At 37.5% G+C, this 25081-nt stretch overlaps 1 protein-coding gene across 1 annotated transcript; it reads left to right on the top strand.

The window, feature by feature from the left end:
• The first annotated feature begins 541 nt into the window (after positions 1-541).
• LOC127547580 (zinc finger protein 345-like) lies at positions 542-24137 on the top strand. The gene is made up of 6 exons (XM_051974466.1): positions 542-1021; positions 5145-5227; positions 7195-7281; positions 15126-15251; positions 16129-16224; positions 18096-24137. Exons 4-6 carry the CDS (start codon positions 15173-15175, stop codon positions 20447-20449), a joined length of 2529 nt encoding a protein of 842 aa, XP_051830426.1. The 5' UTR covers positions 542-1021; positions 5145-5227; positions 7195-7281; positions 15126-15172; the 3' UTR covers positions 20450-24137.
• Positions 24138-25081: the final 944 nt, after the last annotated feature.

Genomic DNA, 25081 nt, shown 5'->3' on the forward strand with positions numbered 1-25081 from the left:
CCGAGACTACATTTCCCAGAAGGTAGGAGAGGACTTTCGGAGACCGACGGCTGCCAGCAAGGACCACACTATCTCTGAGCAGATGCCTTTGGGGGGCTGGCCATTTCCATCCATTTCCATTTAGGTGGAGATTGGGGAAAGTTCCTGACCTCTTGCGTGAGTGTCTGTGGGCGGAAGAGTCTGACTTAGGGCGGCGGGGGAGGGGAGGCTTGAGGGAGAAATGGGTTCCTAGAGCCCTGGGTTCTAATCCCCATGCTATCTGGCTGGGAGACCCGAGCTAGTCTTTTAAGCCCTACTTTTTTCTTTAGCTGTTAAAAAGGCGAACTGCATATCTGAGGACTAGTTGCAGCCTGCATTAATTAAGCACCAACTGAGTATCAGCCAGGAAGATGTAAATAACTAGACCATAAGCATTGATTAAGCGTCTGTGGAAAAAGGCTAAAAGGGGTCCTGTCCTCTAGAGTCTGTGCACTGGGGGAGATAGCTGTGGCCCCTTATTGGGATAAGGCATGGATAAAAAAGCCGAGTGGGAGGGGGAGATTTGGAGTCAGGAGGGATGTGGTTTTGATGAGGGCTGGGGGTACCAAAGAAGAGGTTAGGCAGGAATGGGTGAGGTTCCGTGTTCTCCAAGGCGCGAGCTGGCAGTGAAGGAATTCGCTAAACCCAAAGGCTATGGTAAAAATCTTTCTTTTTAAAGAGACATCAAGAGAGACTTTCTTGGCGGCCATATATTCTCTTTTTATTTTATTTTATTTTATTTTTTTCTTTTAAAATTTTTTTGACCATATCATTCTCAAGAGAGAAGTGATCTGCAAAGAGACATTTTCTAAAGACCCATTTTACATGAATCTAAGAATTCTCCAGCTAGTGGGACATCCTGTCAGACTTCCTCCAAGCGCTTATCTTGCTCCAGAGAATGCAAGACCATTTGCGTTTGTATATCAAAGGAGTCATTTTCTGAAGACCCATTTTATGCGTGAGTCTAAGAGAATCCAGTCTCGGAGGATGGAAGACCATTTGGGTTTGTATATACATTTTGTTGTGATTTTACATAACTTTACCGGGCTGTCTCTGATCAAGCAGAGTTTTACTCCCATCAGTTTCAAAGGTCTACTTTGTTTTTTGTGAACCTGAAAGATAATAGCCAACCCTTTATAAAGACCTTAAAAGGTGGGCGTTCAGATTTACGGTCCTGGTGTGTAGATTAATGGGAGTGGGATAATGGAGAGGAGGGAAAGGAAGGAGGTGGGGGAGGGTAAGGAATAGCCTCGCAAGTGAAGGACAGGAGGAGCAGAGTTAGTCGGATTGGGAAAGAAGAGATTTTCAGCGACTTTGTAACAAGAATCGGGGTAGAGTTTAATAGAAAACCACAAAGGAGGCCTTGGGATTCTTGTTCTCTGACAAAAGGAAGCTGAACGATTGCGTGGGAAGAGAAATGTACATCATGTGTCAGCTCTGCTGGAATTGTTTTAGCGGCCAGTGTATGTCTGTGCAAATGTGGGACGTATATGTGCATGGAGATATAAATATAAATGGAAATGCGTGTGGGTATAAACCCAGTGGCTTTAATTCTGTGATGGGAACTACCCCCACCCTACCCCTCCTCTATTGTACCTCTAAGCCATAAAATTAGCATATCAGTGACTTCTTTCCCATACAAATATCTTCTTGCTTCTGGCTCTTTGCTAAAATCCCTTGGAACTTCAGCCAGCTTCCGTTGGTGTTATAATCATCATAAATCTTTGCTCCTTAAATTGAAGATTAACTGAGTATGAATTCTTTCTCCACACCCGGGACAACGTCTTGGGGATCCTAATATTGTTGGGATATCTTCTACCTCAACTCGTGCAGGTGGATATATGTAAGCATTTTGATGTAAATCTATGTGTGAGTATGCTTGTATGTGTGTAAAAGTGACAATTTATTTGAAGGGTATAGATAGGTGTCTTTGTGTGTATAGATGTATATGTATACATGTAAGTGTGTATGTAGATATATGTATGTGTTGGGATATGGAGGGGTTATAGATGCATATAGATAAATGTACAATGATATAGGTATCTGGGGGGGAGGTGCAGATGTCTATATGAATTTATGCATGAATGTAGGTATATGTAAGTATATATACAGATATGTGTGTGCTTATGTTTACATAAATAAGTCTGCTTAATTGTAGCTGTTTGGGGGAAGTAGGGCAGATGAAAGGAGAAAAGAGAATAAAGTAAAAAGTGAACTGCAGAAAACAAAAGAATAAACAAAGGAGCAAAGGAAACATGGACTTTCATAAATATAATGTCTTTTATTATTGTGTGGAAAGGTGAAGAACTTACAGATTAAGCACATATTGATCAGAGATTGTTAACTGAAGTAGATCAGGCCTATAGGCCCCAGTCACTGGATTTTAGGTGAGACCTGGACTGCATTCCATTGTCCAAAGAAGGAATTAAGTGGCCTAAGCTGTCTATCACCTTTTTCTCTGCATTCCACTGACCAAATAGGAGATCAAGGTTTATGTAACCAATCACAGCCTATAGAGTATGGGATTTGGGGGGTTCTTTGTCTGAAATGTATAAAAGTTGTCAGCATCTTCAAGTGAATGACTCTCCTCCTGTGGGTATCCTTGCTGTCCTTTCGGTCCCACAGGCCAGGCCGGTCCGCTTCTCGAGATTCTAATAAATTCTTATTGTACATCATTTGGAGTGACTCCTGAGTAGTCAGTTTGGGTAGATGCAATTGACCCAGACATTATTATATATGCTTTTTTTTTTTTTTTTTTTTGCTGAGGCAATTGGGGTTAAGTGACTTGCCCAGGGTCACACAGCTAGAAAGTATTAAGTATCTGAGGTCAAATTTGAACTCAAGTTCTCCTGACTTCAGGGCTAGTGCTCTATCCACTTCACCACCCATATATATGCTGCCCCTATATATGCTTTCTTGAAATGGAAATTTATTGTTACATATTTTGAATCCTTCCTTATCTTCTGCTGCATACGTGACATTTTTCTGTTGTCTTTTTCCCATTTTTTGAAAAGACCCTAGAAATTTTGTAAAGCATTCAACATGGTTATCTCATTTAATTCTCAAACAGCCCTAAGAGGTAGATACTAATATTCATCTCCCCATTTTTCAAATGAGTTAAGAGGGAAGGAAATAAATACATGTAGAGTGCCTTTTATGCGCCAGGCATTGTGCTAAGTATTTCTTAGAATATTATCTCATTTAATTTTCAAAATCACCCTGAGAAGTAGATGCACTTGTTAGGTCCATTTTTCAGATAAATTAAAGGGGAATAAGTATTAATGTAAGCCTTGCTATGTCTCAACTAAATTTTTTTTTATAAATATCTCATTTAATCTTCACAATGATACTGAGCTAGGAGCTATGATTATTCTCAAGTTACAGTTGGAGAAACTGAGGCATATGGATGGAGTGACTTGGCCAGGGCCATGCAACCAGTTCATTTTTTGTGCATTATGATTTTGAACATAAAAGTAGTTAGCTGGGTGGTAATCCTTTCTAAACTTAGATACAGCTGGTCCTCCGTGCTCTGTATCAAGGAGCCTTGCCAGCCTGGCAAGATTCGGCTGACCATGTGTGGCCATCTACAAGGAAGAAAGAAAACTTCTGTTTTTGGAAAGGATACAAATGGATCATGGAAAAGTCCTATCCACCTGGAGAGGCTTCTGGGGATAATCTCCAGCTGTCCTGCAAGGCCTATTCTGGCTAAGTTCAGAATCAGATCAGCAACAGGTCTTGAGGTTTTGATGAAAAGAACTCTGAGGTTTTGTGACCAAGTCACAGAGAGATTGCATTGTAGAGGGATTCCTCCCAACCAATAAAATGATAAGTTTGAAAAAATGTAGATATGTATACATGGGTACCTGCATTCCTACTGATCTCTTATGATCTAGAATACTTCACTTTGAGATTTGGAGAGGAGCTTTGTCGTGGAGTTGTGTCACTTGTGTCCAGCTCACTCTGAGGCTTTCTTAGCAAAGGTGCTGGAGTCCTTTGCAGCTATTTTATAGATGAGGAAACTGAGGCAAATGGGATTGAGTGACTTGCTCAGGGTCATTTAGCTATTAATTATTTGGTGCTGGATTTGAACTCAGGTCTTCCTGCCTTCAAGCCTGGTACTCTATATACTCTGCTACCTATCTGCCTAGTAAAGGAACATAGAATTCTTCAGGTCCAGCCTTCTCATTTCATCAGCCTGGAAAAGCAATGTGACTTGGCCAGGCTCTCAGGGTTAGTAAATGCCAGATTCTACTAAGACAGGATTTGGACCCAGTTCTTCCAGACCTTTTACTTTTCTCTCTTGCCTTTTCCTTTTCTTTTTCTTTGCTTTTAAAATATCTTTTACTTTTCTCTCTTTTTCATCACTCTTTTCTCTTTTGCTTTTCTCTTTCTCAAATATGTTTGTCTTTTATATGTGTGTGAGTATATATAGCTACATATATCAGTATAACTAGAGTTTTTGTTTACTGATCCCTCCTTAGATAATCATTTTGATGAGGACAGGGTACCAAAGGAGAACTGTGGCATGAATGGATGAGAGTTTCCTTGTTCTCCAAGGCAGAGGTTCAAAATTCGCTTATTCAAAGGCTGTGATTTAAAAAAAAAAAAAAAAAAGGCTTTTATTGTTAGAGAGACACCAAGAGAAAGGCTTTCTTGGTGGGCAATATCATTCTTAAGAGAAGTGATTGCAAAGAGGCATTTTCTGAAGGCTATTTTATGCAGGAATCTAAGAATAGGCAAGACCATTTGAGTTTATATATGAAAGGAGATATTTTCTGAAGACTCATCTTCTTGTTTCCAGAAGATGTGAGACCATTTGAGTTTGTATATGAAAAGAAGACCATTTGAGTCGATTTTACATAATTTTACAGGGTTGTCTGAGGTAGTTTTACTCTCATCAAATTCAGTACTTGAAAAAGTGGGCATTTGTATGTCCTGGTGCTCAGGTTTGAATGTTAGGCTTCTGAAGCTGACATTGCATGTCTCAGCACCTTTTGGTAGAATTCACCAGCCACAGTCTGAAGCACAATCGGAATTCTTGCTCTCCTGGTGGTGATTATTGGCTAGCAGATCAGTCCTGGGAAGTAAAAATATATTCTAAGGTAACTCTTCCATTTTTCCAGAAGACAGGACTTGGGAAAGGACAGAAACTCAAAGAAAACACTAAACTACGAATGATTTTTGCAGGACCATAACTTTCAAGAGAAAGGTAAGAATATATTAGTGTGTCTGTCTTCCCCTATACTCTTTTTTTAATACTGGCATTTTTTAAAATCAGCTTTGCTAGTTTGTTGGATATGAAGCAAAACTTAAATTTTCTTTTCATTTGAATTTCTGTTATTAGCTCAGTGGAATGTTTTTTTCATATGGCTGTAGATTATCAGTATTTTCTCATATGAAAAATGTTCATCATGACTAGTGGGGAACTATGTTTTGTGTGACTATACTTGTGTAACCTATATCAAATTACTTTCCTTCTCAATGATGAGGAAGAGAGAGAATTTGGAACTCCAAAAAAATTTAATAAATATTTAAAATTGCCTTTACAGTTAGAAAAATTTGATATTTATGATAAATGAAATAAACATGACTTTAATTTATAAATTTAGGAATATACCAATGAAATTTCCATTGGGTTACTTTGTAGAATTAAACCAATTGATTACAAAATTCACTGGTTAAGTCTAAAATTCAAGACTCTCAAGGACAGCATTGTGGGGAAATACAAGAATGGGGAAAAGGTAGTATTACCATATTTTAAGCTATATACATGTGGATTTACTTTGTATTCTGCAACTTTGCTAAAATTGTTAATTATTTCTAGTAGTTTTTTAGTTGATTCTCTAGGATTCTCTAAGTATACCAACATGCCATCTTCAAAGAGTGATCATTTTATTTCCTTGTTACCTACTTTAATTCATTTTTTCTTCTTTTATTGGTAAACCGAACATTTCTAATACAATATTGAAATAGTAGTGGTGATAGTGGGCAACCTTGTTGCACCCCGATTTTACTGAAAATGTTTTAAGCTATAGTATAAATCAGAATCCCTAAAAGTATCTGATAATTAGTTTTAGTTTTTTTTTTTTTTTTTTTTTAACTCTGAGGAATGCTTTAAATTACAAGGCTCTAAGAACAATCAAATATAGCCTTCTAGGACTCACTAAACCCCAAAATACAATCTAGTAGTGAAATAACTTTTTTTTTTTCCCACAAGAATTGCTGAGAAGTCTAGAAGGCAATTTGGCAATACTCGGATCTCCATAGACAAACAAGTTCCAAATGAATATACACTCTAAGAATCAAAAGTCGCATCATTCAAAAAATTAGAAAACAGAAGATTTTTTCAGATGTGTGTTTGAAGAAAAATACTTAAATCCCTCAAGAGATAAAAAGGAGCATAAAATGTAGTTTTTTAGAATTTTACACAATAAAAATATTGCTTCAATATGGTGCAGCTCAGGGTTTAATGAATAGAGTACCAGCCCTAGAGTTAGAAGGATCCAAGTTCAAATGTGGCCTTAGACATTATTAGCAGTGTGACTCTAGAGAAGTCGTTAATTCTGGTGCTTCAGTTTTTTCATCTGCAAAGTGACCTGGAGAAGGAAATGGCAAAACATGTGCCAAGAAACTCCCAATAGGGTCACAGAGAGTAGGACATGAGTGGAATCATTCCATAGCAACAACAAAAGGAGGAGAGGTGCTCTGAAATAGATTTTTAAAATCTTTTCCTTTCTTATTTCATTGTCCTGGTCGCCATTTTCATTCTGTCCCATCTTGTCAAGGAATATAGTAAATCGATTCCTTTTCCTCTGATCCACAAAGAAATCCTTTTTCTTCTTAAATGAAGAAGGCTCTTAAGTTGAACACATACTATAACATCCTGTGGAAGAAAGTTTTTTGTGAATTTAATCCTGGTGTCCTAATTCACCTCCTGGAGCTCTGATCCTTGGAAGTTGCTATAAGCAAAGGAATAGAGTTATCACTGGAGAACTAACAGCCATGAGCCTTTTCTCCAATTCTAGGGAAAGACGTATCTACTCTTGGGTTCCTTTTGACCTCCCTCTATAAGAATCACAGGACTCACATATTACATGGTCTGTTGGAAGTTTTCTCTTTGTGATTTTGGGAGTTATAAGTAAAAGTTCTTCCTCATAACTTCTTTTTCTGTCTCAGGGCTACAATCTCAAGATTCTGCACATTAACCAGAAAAGGACAATTGAAAAAAAAATGACTTCTGGACTCCTGAGTTCCTCATCCCAGGTAAACTGAGATCCTGTCTTTTTTTTTTTTTTTTTTTTTTTTGCTGAGGCAATTGGCATTAAGTGACTTGCCCAGGGTCACACAGCCAGGAAGTGCTAAGTGTCTGAGACCAGATTTGAATTCAGGTCCTTCTGACTTCAGGGCTGGTGCTCTATCCACTGTGCCACCTAATTGCCCCTGATTTCCTATCTTTCTTGAAGTGCAAATTGATTTAACCAAAAGTATCCATGTTTCTTTTTCTTCCCCTTCATCAGCCAGGGACCTAAATATCAGTTGTCCTCTCTCCAGATATAATGGGATTCTGAGAGATCATATATCATTGGAGCTAGGAAGCCTTAGTTGAGCAACCTAGCTGTTTCTCTTATGTAGGACTTGGACTAGAATTCAGACTCCCTTACTCTTAAACCATTTTTCTTATATTATATCATGGTACTCTTACAGAAATTTTCCTAGATCATCCTCTCTGTTATTCTTCCTGTAGAACATGTTATTCATAGAGTGATTCAACCTGCTATGTTTTTGGTATTGAGCTAAGTTGTGGAGCAAAGAAGTATGAAGCTTAATTACTGTTCTAAAAGGAATCTTACTGGATGGAAATCAGTATTCAGAGGAGTACACAGTAGTTGTGATGTGATGGTGAATGGAGTGATGAAGGTGAAAGGAGTAAGATTGGAAGTGGGATTGAAGGACAATTGGGATTTGAATATTTGGAGCAAGTCAGTCAGTATCTATGAGCTTGTTTCCTCATCTAAAGATGTTCTGTGAGTTACCTTTCAACCCTAAATATGATCATCTAGGCAGCAGAAGGCAAAGCCCAAAGCAGTATGAATGGACTGTCCCTACCCAGTGTGAATTCGTCCTTCCCTTAGAGGAATCTCTAAGAAGACTGGCTGGAGTGGAAGGCTCTTGTGAGGAGAGGTGGAGATTTGTCTTTTTTTTAATGGAATAAATCTAATTTTTTCCATATAGGTTGAAACCATTTACATATAAAGATCAGGAATTGCTCTATAATTTCTTGTTTTAGTTTCCTTGGGTACTGAGAAGTTAAATAGTGTACCTAGAATACATCATCATAATGTTTCTGGGAAGGAACTTGAACCTGAATCTGTAATTCAGGCAGTTTCTCTGTCCACAATTCAGTGGCTTTTTTTATCTAGGAATGTTATAAATGAGATGATATTACACTGCAGAAATTCTTGAGTTCCTGTGAGAGGAGTTTGGATATTACTTTTGAACAATTTGAATGATTGAGTTCTTTTCCTCACAGAGCATCTCTTTCTCTACAATACCATTTAAATCAAAAACATTTTGAAAGCACATACTATCCCTAAATTTGCCAGGAGCTGTGCTAAGTAAGCATTGGGAATACTAAAAGAGGCACCAAATACTCCCTGCCCTCAAGAAACTTCTAACCTAGTGGGAGGACACTTTACCCCCAAATATATACAAAGCAATCTATGTACAGATAAAGGAGGAAGTAATTAGTAGAGGTAAGGCTTTAAAATTAAAATTATCTAGGAATAGAGTAGATAGGATTTTAGTTGTTACTTAAAAGAAGCCAGAGAGCTCAATAGTCAGTGAAGGAGGGAGAGCATTCCAGGCATGGTGGGTGGTCCAGGTCTCCCTTTCAAAGTCTAATAAGATAGTCTTCGACTGTTTACACTCTTAGTTTTGGGACCCTATAGATCAGGGGTCCTCAAACTACAGCCCATGGGCCAGATGCAGCAGCTGAGGACAATTATCCCCCTCATCCAGGGCTATGAAGTTTCTTTATTTAAAGGCCCACAAAACAAAATTTTTGTTTTTACTATAGTCCCGCCCTCCAACAGTCTGAAGGACAGTGAACTGGCCCCCTATTTAAAAGGTTTGAGGACCCCTGCTGTAGATGATCCACCACGGGCCACAGACTTACTTGAATTGAGTTAGATCACCAGAGAAGTCTTGTCTTTGAAGTCTTAGAACTAATCTACAAACCTTTTGATATTGCACTTTGGGCTTTCATCTTTCCTTCTTGTCTAAGCTGCCTATGAACCCCAAAATCAGAGAACAAAGTCTTCTGTCCATTCATACCTGAGTTCAGAGCTCTATCACACCTGGCCTTTATTTCCTTTTCCTCTTCTACCTCAAGACTTAAGTGAATTTAGGGAAAAAATGATAGAAAACAAAATGCAAGCAAACAAGAACAAAAAGAGTGAAAATACTGTGTTGTGAACCACACTCATTTCCCACAGTCCTCTTTTTGGGTGTAGATGGCTCTCATCATCACAAGATCATTGGAATTAGTCTGAATCATCTCAATGTTGAAAAGAGCCAGGTCCATCACAATTGATCATCATATAATCTTGCTGTTGCTGTGTAAAATGATCTCCTGGTTCTGGTAAGTCTCTCCAGGCCTCTCTGAAATCATCCTGCTCATTGTTTCTTATAGAACAATAATATTCCATAAAATTCATATATCATAACTTATTTAACCATTCTCCAATTGATGGGCATCCATTCAGTTTCCAATTTTTTGCCATTGATTGTAAACATTTAAAAATATTAGTGCTTACCACTTATATTTCTTCTTGTGCAAATTATGTTCATACTCTCTGGTCTTTGTTCTTTGGATTAAAGAAGGATGATAGGCAGTTATGAGCAGCAGCATCTCATAAATTTAAAAAAAAAAGCACAGAAAGCAAAACCAGTTTAAAGAAGGCTTAATAAGGTATACAACTAAGCAGTCATAACAGGTACTTTTTTTGGATGAAAATCAGAGGTCAGCAACAAAAGAAAAATTGAAAAAATTGCTAAAAATTGTTATACAAGTTATGCTTTATAACTTCAGGCAGGTGGAACCGACAAACTTTAACCTTAAAATGAGATGGTGGAAATATCACTAAAGATGGTGAAGATGGAAAAAACAGCTGCCTTGGGCCAAGTTTATATAAAGGCAGTATTTTTAGGAAAAAACAAAGATGTAAGGATTTTTAAGGCTTAAGAAAAAAGAGAGAGTACAATAAGCATGGGAAAATACTCATGCCTTAATATTTTTTTTAAATGTGACTGGTGGGGCAGAGCCAAGATGGCGGAAAGCAGACATAACTTTCTGTGACCTCCTGTGACCTTCTCTCAAACCAACAGCAGATTAAGCCTTTAAACTGGTTCTGGAGAGAAAGAACCCACAAATAATTGGAGTACAACAAATTCCCAAAAGAAACCAAATGAAGGTGGCCTAGCTGTCCCAGACCTTAAAATTATATTATTTAGCAACAGTCATCAAAACTATTTGGTACTGGCTAAAAAATAAGAGAAGTTGATCAATGGAATAGGTTAGTTTCACAGGACAAAATAGTCAGTAACTTAGCAATCTGGTGTTTGACAAACCCAAAGACCCCAGCTTTTGAGATAAGAACTCCTTATTTGACAAAAACTCCTGGGAAAATTGGAAACTAGTATGGCAGAAAGTAGGTATAGACCCATACCTAACACCATATACCAAGATAAGGTAGAAATGGGTTCATGATTTAGACATAAAGAATGATATCATAAGCAAATTAGAGGAACATAAGATAGTTTACCTCTCAGATCTGTGGAGAAAGAAGGAGTTTATGTCCAAAGAACTGGAAATCATAATTGAACACCAGGTAGATAATTTTGATATTATAATCAAAAGTTAAGTTAAAAAGTTTTTGTACAAACAAAATTAATGCAGACAACATTAGAAGTGAAGCAATAAATTGAGAAAATATTTTTACATTCAAGGGTTCTGATAAAGGCCTCATTTCTAAAATATAAAGAGTTGACTCAAATTTATCAAAATACAAAGCATTTTCCAATTGATAAATGGTTCATATCAAAGGATCTGAATAATTTTCAGATGAAGAAATGAAAACTATTTCTAATCATAGGAGAAGGTGCTCTAAATCATTATTGATCAGAGAAATGCAAATTAAGATAATTCTGAGATACCACTACACACCTCTCAGATTGGCTAAGACGACAGGAAAAGACAAGGACAAATGTTGGAGGGGATGTTGGAAAACTGGGACACTGACACATTGTGGGTGGAGTTGTGATTGGATCCAGTCATTCTGGAGAGCAATTTGGAACTCTGTTTGACCCAGCAGTGTTTCACTTGGGCTCATATCCCAAAGATATCTTTAAGGAAGGAAAGTGTTGTGATATGAGAGCTACCTGCCAGTGGCTGCTGGAGATCCAGTTCAGTCTGTCAGAATGGATCTCTTGGTGTGAGAGGATGATAATGATGATACAAAGAGATTGAGAGGCAGTTGCTGTTGTCTGAACTCTCTCCTCTTCCCTCTGCCTCCACTTTATTTCATTCCCAGTCCACCAGGAACATCTATCAGCAAAGGCTGCCCTGTAACTCCTTCAGATATTATGATCCACAGCTGTGGAGGCTCTTGGAGAATTGACCTGTCCCTTCCTTAACAATTCCCTGTTTTTTGTTTTAAACCGTGATTATTTCCCCCCACCCCCCCCCCCCACAGCATGGTCACTAAATTTGTGCATATCTGAGTTCACGCAGTGAAAAATGCAAGCAGCACTGTCATCTCTGCATGGTTATAGAGTGAAATACTATACAGGTGTTAATCTTGTGAGATGTCATGGAGGCAAACTTTCGAACAGAGAAGAGGATTGTAGTCAGAACAGGCATTTAAGTCTCTCATCAGTCTCCTAGCTCGGCCCTTTGATGTGTTGGCCTTTTTAATTTCCCTAACTAAAAAAGTCTTACTGGGTCTGTTGTCGCTTTCCTTCCCCGCTGGTTACTGAAGGGACTCTGTTGGAAGGATCCTACTCATGAATAGCTCTAGGATGCTTTTGAAGTCTTTCCACATTGGTTACATTCATAAGACTTCCCTTTCTGATTCTCTGATGATTACTAAGAAGCTGCCTTTTTCTGAAAGCCTTTACACATTGATTACATTCATAATGTCTCTCTCTAAGCTGAATTCTCTTATGTTCTCCAAAAATTTCTCTCTAAAAGATGTTGCAGGGATCAACCCTTATGAATCTTTGCTTGCAAGTTTCTATTACAGAAAGGCTTAGCTCTGCTGTAGTTTCCTTCATTTCAAGTCTGAGCTCTTCTGGAGAGAAGCTCATCAGGCCTTCTTGTAATCATCCTGCTAATTGTTTCTTTTAGAACAATAATACTACATAATGTTCATATACCATAACACATTCAGCCATTCTCCACCTGTTGGGCATTCACTCACAATCTTCCCTTTTTTAATTTATTTTTTATTTTATTTTTATTTTTATTTATTTATTTTAATTTTATAATAACTTTTTATTGACAGAATCCATGCCAGGGTAATTTTTTTTACAACATTATCCCTTGCACTCACTTCTGTTCCCATTTTTCCCCTCCCTCCCTCCACCCCCTCCCCTAGATGGCAAGCAGTCCTATATGTGTTAAATATGTTGCAGTATATCCTAGATACAATATATGTTTGCAGAACTGAACAGTTCTCTTGTTGCACAGGGAGAATTGGATTCAGAAGGTAAAAATAACCCAGGAATCTTCCCTTTTTTTAAAGACTTTCCACGTTGCCTACATTCATAAGGTTTCTCTCCAGTGTGGATTCCCTGATGGACAGTAAGGCTTTGCTAACGTCTCAAAATCTTTACACACATTCTCAAGATTTCTCTCCAGTGTGGGTTCTGTGATGATCAGTAAGAACTTTTCTTCCTTCCTTTCTTCCTTTGTTTTCTTTCTTTATTTCCTTCTTTTCTTCCTTTCTTTTCTTTCTTTTCTTATTTCCTTCCTTCCTTCCTTTTCTTCCTTCTTTCCTTTCTTTCTGTCACAGTGAAAACAGATGGTGAAGGAGAATGTGAGAATGAATGTGCTCTAGCTCGATCTCAGATTCGAGACTCAAGAAAAAAGACTTCAGACTCTATTTCTGACCATCCTTATGGTGACTATCTTGCTTAAGACCAAGGCTCATCTGGAGATGCTCCAGAAAGCTAGTCCGGACATTACATTTTGGCGCCCAATGTAGGGCACTAGAAAGCAGGACATTACAGAAAAGGGACCCAACATGTGCAAAAATGTTTGTGGCAGCTCTTTTTGTAGTGGCAAGAAACTGGAAACTGTGTGGATGCCCATCAGTTGGAGAATGGCTGAATAAATTATGGTGTATGAATGTTATGGAATATTATTGTTCTGTAAAAAGTGACCAGTAGGATGATTTCAGAGAGATCTGGAGAGACTAACATGAACTGATGCTGAGTGAAATGAGCAGAACCAGGAGATCATTATATACATGGCAACATTAATATTATACAATGATCAATTCTGAAAAACGTGACTCTTTCCAACAATGAGATGATTGATGGCAGTCTCTAATCTTGTGATGAAAAGAGCCATCTACACCCAGAGAGAGCACTGTTGGAACTAAATGTGGACCATAACATAACATTCTTTTTGTTATTGTTCACTTGCATTTTGTTTTCTTACTCATTTGCTTTCTTTTTTTATCTGATTTCTCTTGTGTAGCAAGAGAATTATATGAATATGTTTATACATATTGGATTTAACATATTTTAGCATGTTTAACATATAGTGGATTACTTGCCATCTAGGGGAGGGGGAGGAGAAAATCTGAAATACAAAGCTATGCAAGGGTCAATGTTGTCAAGTTATCCATGCATATGTTTTGAAAATAAAAAGCTTTATTTAAAAAAACAAATAAACAAAAATGTGACTGAGAGAACATCAATGTTTACTGCTCTGTATTCTTCCTTTCCTATCATTACAAAATCTTTATGAGAATCATCTCTTTATAAATTGGAGGAATCTTCAATATGGATAGTTGTGGGAAACAAGTACATTTACATTATCAATATTCAGCAAAGGGACACATCTTTCATATTTCACAATTAACTAAAAAATATAGGAAACATAAGATCCCACTGTACTTACTGTTTATACCAGTTTTCATTCAGTGGAATGGTACATTACAAGTCCTTTTACAAGGAGAGTTGCATATATCAAAATCATTCAAGGTTATTTGATAGGTATAACATTGGAAATAACCTTATTCAGTGTTCTGATCCTACATATCCTGTGGATATTTAACAGTGGTCTTTGGCATTATGATGAAGATGCATACTGTTTTCATGTTGTTTGCTTGTTTTATTTTCTCATTTTTTTTCCGATTTTTCTTGCACAGCATGATGAAGGTAGAAATATATTTAGAAGAATTATACATGTTTAACCTTTATCAGATTACTTGCTTTCCAGAAGACGAGGGAAGAGAGAGTGAGGAAGAAAATTTGGAACAAAATGTTTTGCAGGGGTGAATGTTGAAAACTATCTTTGTATGCATTTTAAAAAATAAAAAGCTATTATTATTTAAAAAGAAAAACAATTTTTATTATAGTTTTTTATTGACAGAATATATGCATGGGTAATTTTTCAACATTGACCCTTGCAGTGACTTCTGTTCCATCTTTTCCCTTCCTTCCCTCACCCTTTCCTTTAGATGGCAGGCAGTCTCATACATGTTAAACATGTTTAAAGTATATCTTAAATACAATAGGTGTGTACATATTTATACAGTTCTCTTGCTTCACAAGAAAAATCAGATTTATAAAGGTAAAAATAACCTAGGGAAAAAAACAAAAATGCAAGCAATCCACATTCATTTCCCAGTGTTCTTTCGCTGGGTGTAGCTGGTTCTATTCATTAAAAAAAAAAAAAAAAAAACAATTTTTTAAAAAAATTATTTCTTTTTTGGTTATATTTTGAGTTCCAAGAAGTTCCTTCTTTCCCCCCCTCTATTAGAAGTGGCTTTTGAAGTTTCTTTCATCTCTCACACTAAGATCTTGTGGTGTTTCAGAAATTACTGACATTCCAAGATGTTGCTGTGGAATTCACCCAGGAGGAATGGAGCTATTTGGATCCTGGCAGAAGGACATGTACAGAGATGTGATGCTAGAGAACTATGAGAACCTTCTATTTTTGGGTAAGATAAGTTTTTTTTAGTTATTCTGTCACCATTTATTTCTCTCCAGGTGAGTACCAGGAACTATGGCACTCAGTAGGAAGAGAAATGTTAAAAGGGCCTGCTCATGGAGCTTCTGTTCTATCCAGAGAGCTCTCAAGTTGTAAATACTTGTTAAAAGTATTTAAATGAAATGTCAGTATAAAACAAGTCTTTTCAAAGTGATAGCAGTAGCAGGTAGAGGATAAGGAAAAGCTTCATGCCAGAGAGCATTGATCCTTAGCTAAGCTGTGAAGGAAACTAGGGTTACAACAGTTAAAGGGCAAAGAGCAGGGTGTGGCAGAAATGGGGGAGCATCCCATGGGGACCTGCAGCGATGGCAGGGAGAACATCGCGTGTGAGCCACTGCAAGGTCAGAGAATTCCATCTGTTCATGGCTGTGGGGGCTGAGGAGCTTGGCTGAATGTGAATTTGCTGGACAGGGAGGGAGAATCACACAAATACCTTTATATAGAGATGCCCTCAGAGCTTTGGGCAGTTTTTGAGTAATTGCACCTCCCAAACAAAATTTCCAGCTTTGTCCAGCTGAAAATCAGCAGCTTCATTCTGCAGCCATGCAGACTCTCCTTTCACACTCTCTGCTCAGCCAGGCTTCAGGTTCTCCATAGAGCCCCCGGGCAGAGAAGGAAAGACTTCTCCCAGAAGACTAGGAGTGGGTGAACATGACCCCATCTGTCCTGTGTCTGCACCAAAGGCTCTGTCCCTTCCCTCTCAATTGCTGAGGGAAACTTCCTTCAGGGGTCATTATTACTTATCCACTGGCATTTCCAGAGACCAGGACTGAGTTCTGAGGTGTCTCTGTGTTCTCAGCACTTTCCACTTATTTCTCCTTGAGCAGGGTTTTCAGTAACTAAACCAATTGTGATTTCTCGGCTGGAGAGACATGAAGCCCCCTGGCTTTCAAGGGAAGAAGACCCCAGATGCATTTCTGAGGGTGAGTAATAACCAGGTGGGCAGGGGGTGCAGTCCCCCAAGTGCCAACCCTGCACTGAAGGAGCCTCAGGGTTCTGAGTTCCAGTCTGACCTCAGACACTTCCCAGCAGTGAGACCCTGGACAGGTCCCTTAATCCTATGGGTCTCATCTGTGACATGATGTGAAGAAGGAAATGGCAGAGTCCTCTGAGATATGAATCTCTGCCAAGAAATCCCTCTGAGGGGCTTACAAAGGATCAGATGCAACTAAAAATCCCTGACCCAGAAATCTAGGCAGGAGGACTCACTGCCAGCAGGAGCTTGTCTGGGTCATTAGAGTGAGTTACCTTGGAAATGTTGGGCCTGCAGCTCTCTTTCAAGGTCCATAGACCTGAGGAGAAAAGCTGTGGTTGTCCATCCTGCACTCCTCCTATAACCTCACCTTCCATGGCAAGAAATGGTTTTCTACTAAATCTTTCTTCATATTTCTCTCTAGTCTCCGAAAAAGCTGTAATTCTTCTTGATGATGTTTAGCCTTCCACCCATATACTGGGTTCTATCCTTTATTTCTATACTAATTTTTTTTTCTTAAATCCTTAGATTATTTTTCCTCTTTGATGAGTCTTTTCTGAGAGAAAAAGGAAAAAGAACTTTCAAGTGTAATTAAGTCTGACCTGTATTTAAAAAATCAGACCATTGCTCCAACTTCTTGCCTGTTTTATCTTTCTTCCAATTGGTCTCATTCTTTTCAGCAACAGATCCTGTAACAATGCTGTCTACACCTTCCATCATCTTCCTATTTTCCCTTTCCCACCTTGAATTGGTGCTGTCAGCATTTCACTGTTTCATAGGAAATTGGCTTTAAGTCATTACTGACTTTAATAATAACTATAACTAATAATACTAGGAGCAGATTTAGGAGTGCTTTACCAGCGTTTGGGATGTATGGTGTTTGTATCATTCTCATTTTAGAATAAGGCCCGGGGAAAGACACATCATCTTAACTTGCCCATGGTGACCTTATAAGTGTCACAACTGGCACTCACACTTTGACTTTCTGTCTCAACAAATTGAGGGATTTTCCTAGAACCGGAAACATAGGATATGAAAGCAGCCTCTAAGCATCTGACGTGTTACCAAGTATGAAGAGCACCAGCTTCCTAGTTAGCAGACCTGGGTTCAGAGCCTGCTTCTAACACTTACTAAGTGTGACATTGGACTATTCACTTCAATGCTCCTTTTCTGTCGAAGTCTTGAGTTCTGTCCAACACTTTGGGGTTTTCTTAGTGGAGATCCTGGAATGGTCTACCACTTCCTTCTCCAGCTCATGTCACAGATGGTGAAACTGAGGCCAACGGGATTAAGTGACTTGACCAGATCTCTCAGGTAGAAAGTATCTGGAGCCAAATTGAACTCAAGAAGTTGAGCCTTCTTGACTGGAGGTTTAGTGTTCTGTGCAGTATAGCAGTGACACCTTGCTGTTCAATATTCTAGGCAGCTTTCAAGATATAAATTTCATTAAACATGCAAACTTCTTTGATTAATGAGTTTATTCTTAGAATTTGTTATATCAATAAAATCACAGCTTCAATCACATCTTTTCTTCAGTTTTACCAGAGATGAACTTGAAATATGACTGTAATTATTTTAGAATTATTGTTTTCCTCTGTGAACTTTTAATCATTTTAGAAATCGGGGCAATTCCATTACTTTCCCCTCACCTGTTTTTGGGTTTCAACTTCTTTTTGATCATGTTTCTTCTATGTTGGCTATATCACTCACCCTTTTTCCTAATAGAGAAGACTAAATCAAGAATTGATTTTAAAGTTGTTTTCCCACACACGCACACAATATTGAGCAGTGGATGCTTGTACTTTTTTGTGTTTCTTTCAGATTTCCATGTTGAGAAGAGAGAACATGAAACCAAGGAGACAACTCCAAAACAATGTATTCCTACCAGACAGACATCCAGAAAGAAACTCATAAAGGATGATTTCTGCAGTTCTAAATTGGGAGTGGCTTGGAATTATGACACTGAATTAGAAAGGCAGATAAGCAACCTGGAAAGACAGTCCATGAAGCTAATAGTTAAACATAGAAAAACTCACAAGTTCAGTGTTCCATATTTTTTTCAATTTGGAAGAAAACTCAGTTTCAATTCAGTACTTCTTCCACAACAGGGAGTTTCTATAAACAACAATTTTTATAAACATGATAGAACTGGAAAGCAATTCAAATGCTTTTCAGACTTAATTAAATGTAGCAGAATTTCCATGGTGAAGAACTGTTGTAAATTTAATAAATATGGGAAGTTTTCCAGTTACAACTCAAACCTTAATCATTTTCACAGAGTGTGTTCTCCAGGAGAACCTCATAGAATTAATGATTGCAACAAAACCTTCCATATCAATTCATGGCTTACTGTACATGGAGGAATTCATGGTGAAGAGAAATCTCATAAACTTGGTGAATATGGTAAGGCTTCCAGCTACAATTCGTATCTTGCTGTTCATCAGAAAAATCTGGAAGAAAAGCCTGTAAAACAGTGTAATAAAGGTAGGAAAACTTTTAGCCAGAGGGGAAATCTTTGGCAACATAGGAAAAGTACTACTACAGAAAAACTATATGAATGTAATGAATGTGGGAAAGCCTTCAGCCTTAAGGGATCCTTCACTAGACACCAGAAAATCCATACTGAAGTGAAACCCTATAAATGTAAAGAATGTGAAAAAGCCTTCAGGTACAAGGAATATCTTCATATACATGAAAGAATTCATACTGGAGAGAAACCCTATAAATGTAAAGAATGTGGAAAAGCCTTCAGGAACAAGGGATACTTTAATAGACATGAAAAAATTCATACTGGAGAGAAACCCTATAAATGTAATGAATGTGGAAGAGCCTTCAGCCTTAAGGAAGTCTTTAATAGACACAAAAAAATCCATACTGCAATGAAACTCTATAAATGTAAAGAATGTGGAAAAGCCTTCAGGTTCAAGGAATATCTTGATAGACATGAAAAAATTCATACTGGAGTGAAACCCTATAAATGTAAAGAATGTGGGAAAGCCTTCAGGTACAAGGAATATCTTCATAGACATGAGAAAATTCATACGGGAGAGAAACCCTATAAATGTAAAGAATGTGGAAAAGCCTTCAGATACAAGGAATATCTTCATAGACATGAGAAAATTCATACTGGAGAGAAACCCTATAAATGTAAAGAATGTGGAAAAGCCTTCAGGGATAAGGGTTATGTTAATAGACATGAGAAAATTCATACGGGAGAGAAACCTTATAAATGTAATGAATGTGGAAAAGCCTTCTTATGTAAGGGAACCCTAGATGTACATGAGGCAATTCATTCTGGAGTGAAGCCTTATAAATGTAATGAATGTGGAAAAGCATTCCGTCTTAAGAGAATCCTTAATTCACATAAGAGAATTCATACTGGAGAAAGACCTTATAAATGTAACGAATGTGGAAAAGCCTTCAGTTTTAAGGGAAACTTTTATTCACATAAGAGAACTCATACTGGAATGAAACCCTATAAATGTATCGAATGTGGAAAAGCCTTCAGCCGGAAGTATCACCTTGAAAGGCATAATAAAACTCATACTGGAGAGAAACCATATAAATGTAGTGAATGTAGAAGAGGCTTCAATTGTGAAAGAACCCTAAATGAGCATGCAGTAATTCATACTGGTCCAAAGCCCTATAAATGTAATGAATGCGGAAAAGCATTCAGGAAGAAGGGAGGCCTTAATTCGCATCAGAGAATCCATACTGGAGAGAAGCCTTATAAATGTAATGAATGTGGAAAAGCATTCAGGCAGAAGGGAGGCCTTAATTCACATCAGAGAATTCATACTGGAGAGAAGCCTTATAAATGTAATGAATGTGGAAAAGCTTTCTTCGATAAGAAAACCCTAGATGTACATGAAGCTGTTCATTCTGGAGTGAAGCCTTATAAATGTAATGAATGTGGAAAAGCCTTTATGCAGAAGGAAGGACTTAATTTACATAAGAGAATTCATGCTGGAGAGAAACCGTATAAATGTAAAGAATGTGGAAAAGCCTTCAGCGACAAGGGATATGTTAAAAAACATGAGAGAATACATACTGGAGAGAAACCTTATAAATGTAATGAATGTGGAAAAGTCTTCAAGTCTAGGATATACCTGAATAGACATACAAAAACTCATACTGATGTAAATAGTATATGTTATGAAAATGGAAAAGCTTAAGTAGCATAGAAATTTTAAAAGACAAATTCATACTGGAGGGAAAGCCTTTGAATGTACTGATGTTGAAGCAGACTATAGTCAAAATCCAAACTTGAAATCTAATGAAATTGAGAAAATTTTCTTGTGCTCAAATCTTAAGAAACATCAGATAATTCATACTGTGAGAAATCTAAATGTAAAGAATGTAAGAAGGCTTTTCAACCAACAGGAATGCTTAACAGATCCAGTAGAACCCATATTGGACAGGAACTTTTTTCAAAACTTTTTATTTGAAAATATTTTCATGGGCTCAAGCAAATATAACAGATTAGGCAGTCATATTGGCTGAGCAATTGGATTTGGGGGAACACAGTCTTTTAAAACCAGGGTACTTGGAGGAGTTGGTGGGCAGGATCTACCCAGTAGAGTGAGATAGTTGACCTTTTTGGGCAAAGTTTGTTTAAAGATGCTTACTAGACAATCTCAGAGGTTGGGCATATTATGGATTACAAAGCCAAGTAAACTCCAGCTTCCCATCATTCTGTGTAAACAAGACAGGATTTTTTTTTTTTTTTCATTTTCCTGATAATGGAGACCAAATGAACTCAAAATTCACATCATAAATACTAGCCATTTTTATTATTTCAGTCTCTGTCTCAATGTTTTTCTCTTCCTTCTCACAAATATTTCTTATTCCTTGATTTGTGCCCCTCTCCCTAAATCACTTTCTTATTCTTTTGGGTTTATCCCGTACTTACTTCTCTTGAATGATTTATATCTGCCCCCAGTAGAATGTGAACTTCCTGAAGGCAGAACCTGTCTCATTTTCATATTTGTGCTGTTAGCACCAAGGATAGTTCTTGCCATATAATATTTAATAAATACATACTGGTGTTTTGATTTTTTTTTTTTTAACTCTAGGCTGTATTTATAGCCTGCAACTGCTGCTTTTGAGTCTCATCTTCCTAATGTAACTACTATTATACTTTGTCATTCCAGTGAGCTCTGATAATACAAAAAGCACAAAACCTCATTGTTGGAAGGGACTTGAGCATATGTCCTATTTATAACTAACTTACAATTAATCATCATTAGCTTTAAAGCTCTGTTATGTTTTGTCCATTTCTGATTGTTTATGACATTGTTTGGAGTTTTCTTTGCAAAAATATTAGGCTTATCTTTCTCCAGCTTATTTAAAAAGGAGAAAACAGGCAAGCTGGTTCAAATGACTTGCCTAAGTTCACATAGCTACTTGGTATCTGAGGCTAGAGTTGAGCTCATGAAGATGATTTCAAGGCCAGTGTTCTATCCATTGTAACATCTAGCTTCCTCAAAGGTGTTGATGAGGTTTAAGTTTTGGGGTTCCCTTTTATCAGGGAATCAAATGATGAGGTCTAGATTTAGGGAACCAAAATGGGATTAGGGTTCCTGGTGGTCGGGGAGTTAAATGATAAGGTCTAGTGGCAGGTTTGAGATTCAGAGAACCAAATGGAGAAGTTTGGCTCCCTTGCACCTCCTTGGGATTTGGTGCAAGGGTAGGGAGTTTGGGGGACTCCCTTTTGGCAGCACAAGGTTCTCTGTAAAGGAATTTATAAAGCCGAAAACCTAGATTGACAAAAGAGGTTATTATTGGCATTGGGAGGTCAGCCTTTACTATGCAAGAATGGAAAGACTGAATTCTTCAATGGAGTTCTGATAGAGAGGCATAGAGAAATCCTGACAGAAATGCAAAAAGTCTCATTAGGGACATAGGTGAGGATAAAGAGAGGGTAATGCTTGAAGAGAATATTATTCCAGTGGACTTCCTTGGCATAGCATGGCATGGCATGTCAGGTCTTTTGCAAAGAAATGAATTTTTAATTGCTATTTTTATAAGGAAATCTTTGGCTACATTCCAAGCCTGCTCCATGGGAACTGGACTAGTGGGTGCAGTCCCAAGTTGGCTCTTTTTATCTACAATCTGGATTTCAGCTTGAGCTGGAATTGGAATTGAATGAGTCTCTTTAATTCAATAAGGTTGGAATTCTTTAGTTTGGGACTGAACCAACTGCACCTAGATAAACCACTTTATCTGATTCCCTGGGGTGGTCTCTCATTGAGGCAGTGTTGAAGGAGATTTTCTTTTTCAAGGAGTTTTAAAGTTTTGGGGTCCCTTCTTCAATGTGTAGTGGGAAGAGCAATCTGAGCCACTTATTATATTTCTGGAGAGCTCAGATTTCACAAGATGTTATTCCTTGAAGTAAAGTTTTTTTATAATTTCCACCTGGTTCTGGGACTCCTTATTCTTCCTTCTGGAAATAAGCAGAACAATGGTGACTTCTTCCTTTACATGATAGACCTTCAAGGACCATCCTATTCTCCTTTGATCCAAGATTTTCTGTAGATTAACGCCGCACGGCTTCATTGAACCAGTTCCCGTGTGATGTCAGCTAAAGGAATTCCTCATGCTCCTGTCCCTGCCTGAATACTGTGAGATTAAGTACAAACTGCTTGGCTTGCAAAGAATTTCACAATCTTGAACCAACCCAGCTCCTCGGGCTTGTTGATCATTATTTTCCTTTGTGAGCTTCATATCCAGAGAGAATGGCCTTCTTCATGTTCTCACATAGGACATTCTATCATGTATCTCCAGATCACTGAGCACAATGCTTGAAATGCATTCACGGTTGCCTTCAAGGGTCTATGTCCCAAGTCAGGGAAATTGGAGAATCCCCTGATAAAGCCTTTGGATATGGGTAAGGACCCAGTAAATTCTGGATCTTATGTGTTAAGAAATCAAAAATGAAAACTTCAGATCTTTCTACACCAGAGAGCTGAGTAAAAACAAAAATCACTTTCAAAGAACTTTAGAGAAAAAACTAGAATCGTCAGCCCAAACACAGAATAGCCACATCAAAGAAAACTCTTTGAAGCATCCAGAATGATGCAATTCAAAGACCAAGGAACCAGTCAAATTTACACAAGGACTTGCAGCTTCTATTAATAACCAGAGATTAGAATACGATATGCCAAAAAGCAAAAGACCAGGACCTTCAACCAATAATAGTTTAAAAAACTGGACATAATCCTATGGTGACAAAATTGACCCTAAAGGACTTTGAGCATTTTTGATGAATAGACTAGAGATGAGTAGGAAATTTGAACTACCCAACCAAGAATCCACAGGACTTAGAAAGTCCAATTTATTTGAGCAATAAGACAGGTAGTGCTAATATTGTAATGGGAGAGAAGAAACAGTGGGAGAGGAGATCCTGCAAATCTAAAGAATAATGGAGTTAAGAACAGTGTTTTTTGAAAGTGGATTGATTCCATTCTTTAGTTTTTAAAAGAATGTGCTAGTGTAGAAAGAAGGAAGAAGGGGGCAGAACTGGCATATGTGAGAAGAATACACAAAGAAGGAGAAAGTAGTGAAGGAATGAGAATCCAGGGAACCACACATTTATCTGTAATGGGAAAAGGAGAGTTGATCACATTTTCATTGAAACTTTAATATAGAAAAATATCGAACTCAATAGGAAAACAATGTGTAAGAGTCAATAGTAAGTGAAGACAATATCCTCCTAACATTGTGATTTTGTTGAGTTGTTTCTAAGTTTTGATGACAAAATTGAGGTTTTTCTGGCAACAATATTGGAATGTTTTGCCATTTCCTTCTCCAATTCATTTGGTAAATGAGGTGTATTGGGAAAGTAAATTGCTCAAAACCACATTGTGTGTGTGAGGCTGGCTTTGTACATGGTTTTTTCTGTCTCCAAGTCTAGTGCTCAATCTACTGCAAAACAAATGCTCTCATCATGGATCAGTACAGTCTAAGCAATGCCTTCAATTTTTTTCTAAATAATTTCCTAAATGACAAATAAAATGCAGTATAAAAATATGCCATTAAATTGTAAAAACTGATAAAATCTTTCATAAAATCTTGGATGGTATGAACTGAATAATTTTTATAAGGACATCAACATTATAAAGATAAATATAGGCTCCAAATGATATTTGTAATAAAACTTTGAGAAAATTATAAACTACCTCTTGACAAAAAGATGTACCCCAAAAGAGTCCTTCATTTTCGGTCACTATTTAGTTCATTCTGTTTGATTACATGTTGTGGAGAACTTTTTTGTTTAAATTCAGGAATGAAGCAAGAGCAATCATGGTTTTGAAAAAGTAGTTCCTTGAATTTTTAAAGTACAGCACCAAAAAAAAAAAAAAAAACCCCAAAAACCCACCACCATCACCACAGCAGAAGGAAGAATTAATAAGTAGCTCAGTTTGCAAAGAAAAAAATGGAATTACTGATATTCTTGTATTGCAAGCTTGGTGAAATGCAGGTTTCATAGTTTAGTATAGGATCGACTTTTTGTGTTCTGCTTCAAATATGGAAATGCTTTTTTACTATTTGAGTTCAATATTTAAAAACACACACAGATATCTATCACAGACCCTACTTTCTCAGTATACATCTCGTGCACAAGAGAAAGGACCATACTGACAAATGATAATAGCAAGTGAATAAAACTAGAGCTTTCCCCACACATTTATTTCTGAGGAAATAGGAAGCACATGAAACTAGAAAGGAAAAGTGTGGAAGAAGGCATTCCAGTCACATAGGGCAGTCAGGAAAAGGACAAAGCATCAAAAGTACAATGAGATACA

Source organism: Antechinus flavipes, chromosome 2, assembly GCF_016432865.1.
Source record: "Antechinus flavipes isolate AdamAnt ecotype Samford, QLD, Australia chromosome 2, AdamAnt_v2, whole genome shotgun sequence".
Lineage (NCBI taxonomy): Eukaryota > Metazoa > Chordata > Mammalia > Dasyuromorphia > Dasyuridae > Antechinus > Antechinus flavipes.

Coding starts and splice junctions, on each gene's coding strand:
- LOC127547580 (XM_051974466.1), top strand. CDS start 15,173: ATGGAGCTATTTGGATCCTGGCAGAAGGACATGTACAGAGATGTGATG. Junction 15,252..16,128: donor TGAGAACCTTCTATTTTTGG/GTAAGATAAGTT, acceptor CTCCTTGAGCAG/GGTTTTCAGTAACTAAACCA. Junction 16,225..18,095: donor CCCCAGATGCATTTCTGAGG/GTGAGTAATAAC, acceptor TGTTTCTTTCAG/ATTTCCATGTTGAGAAGAGA.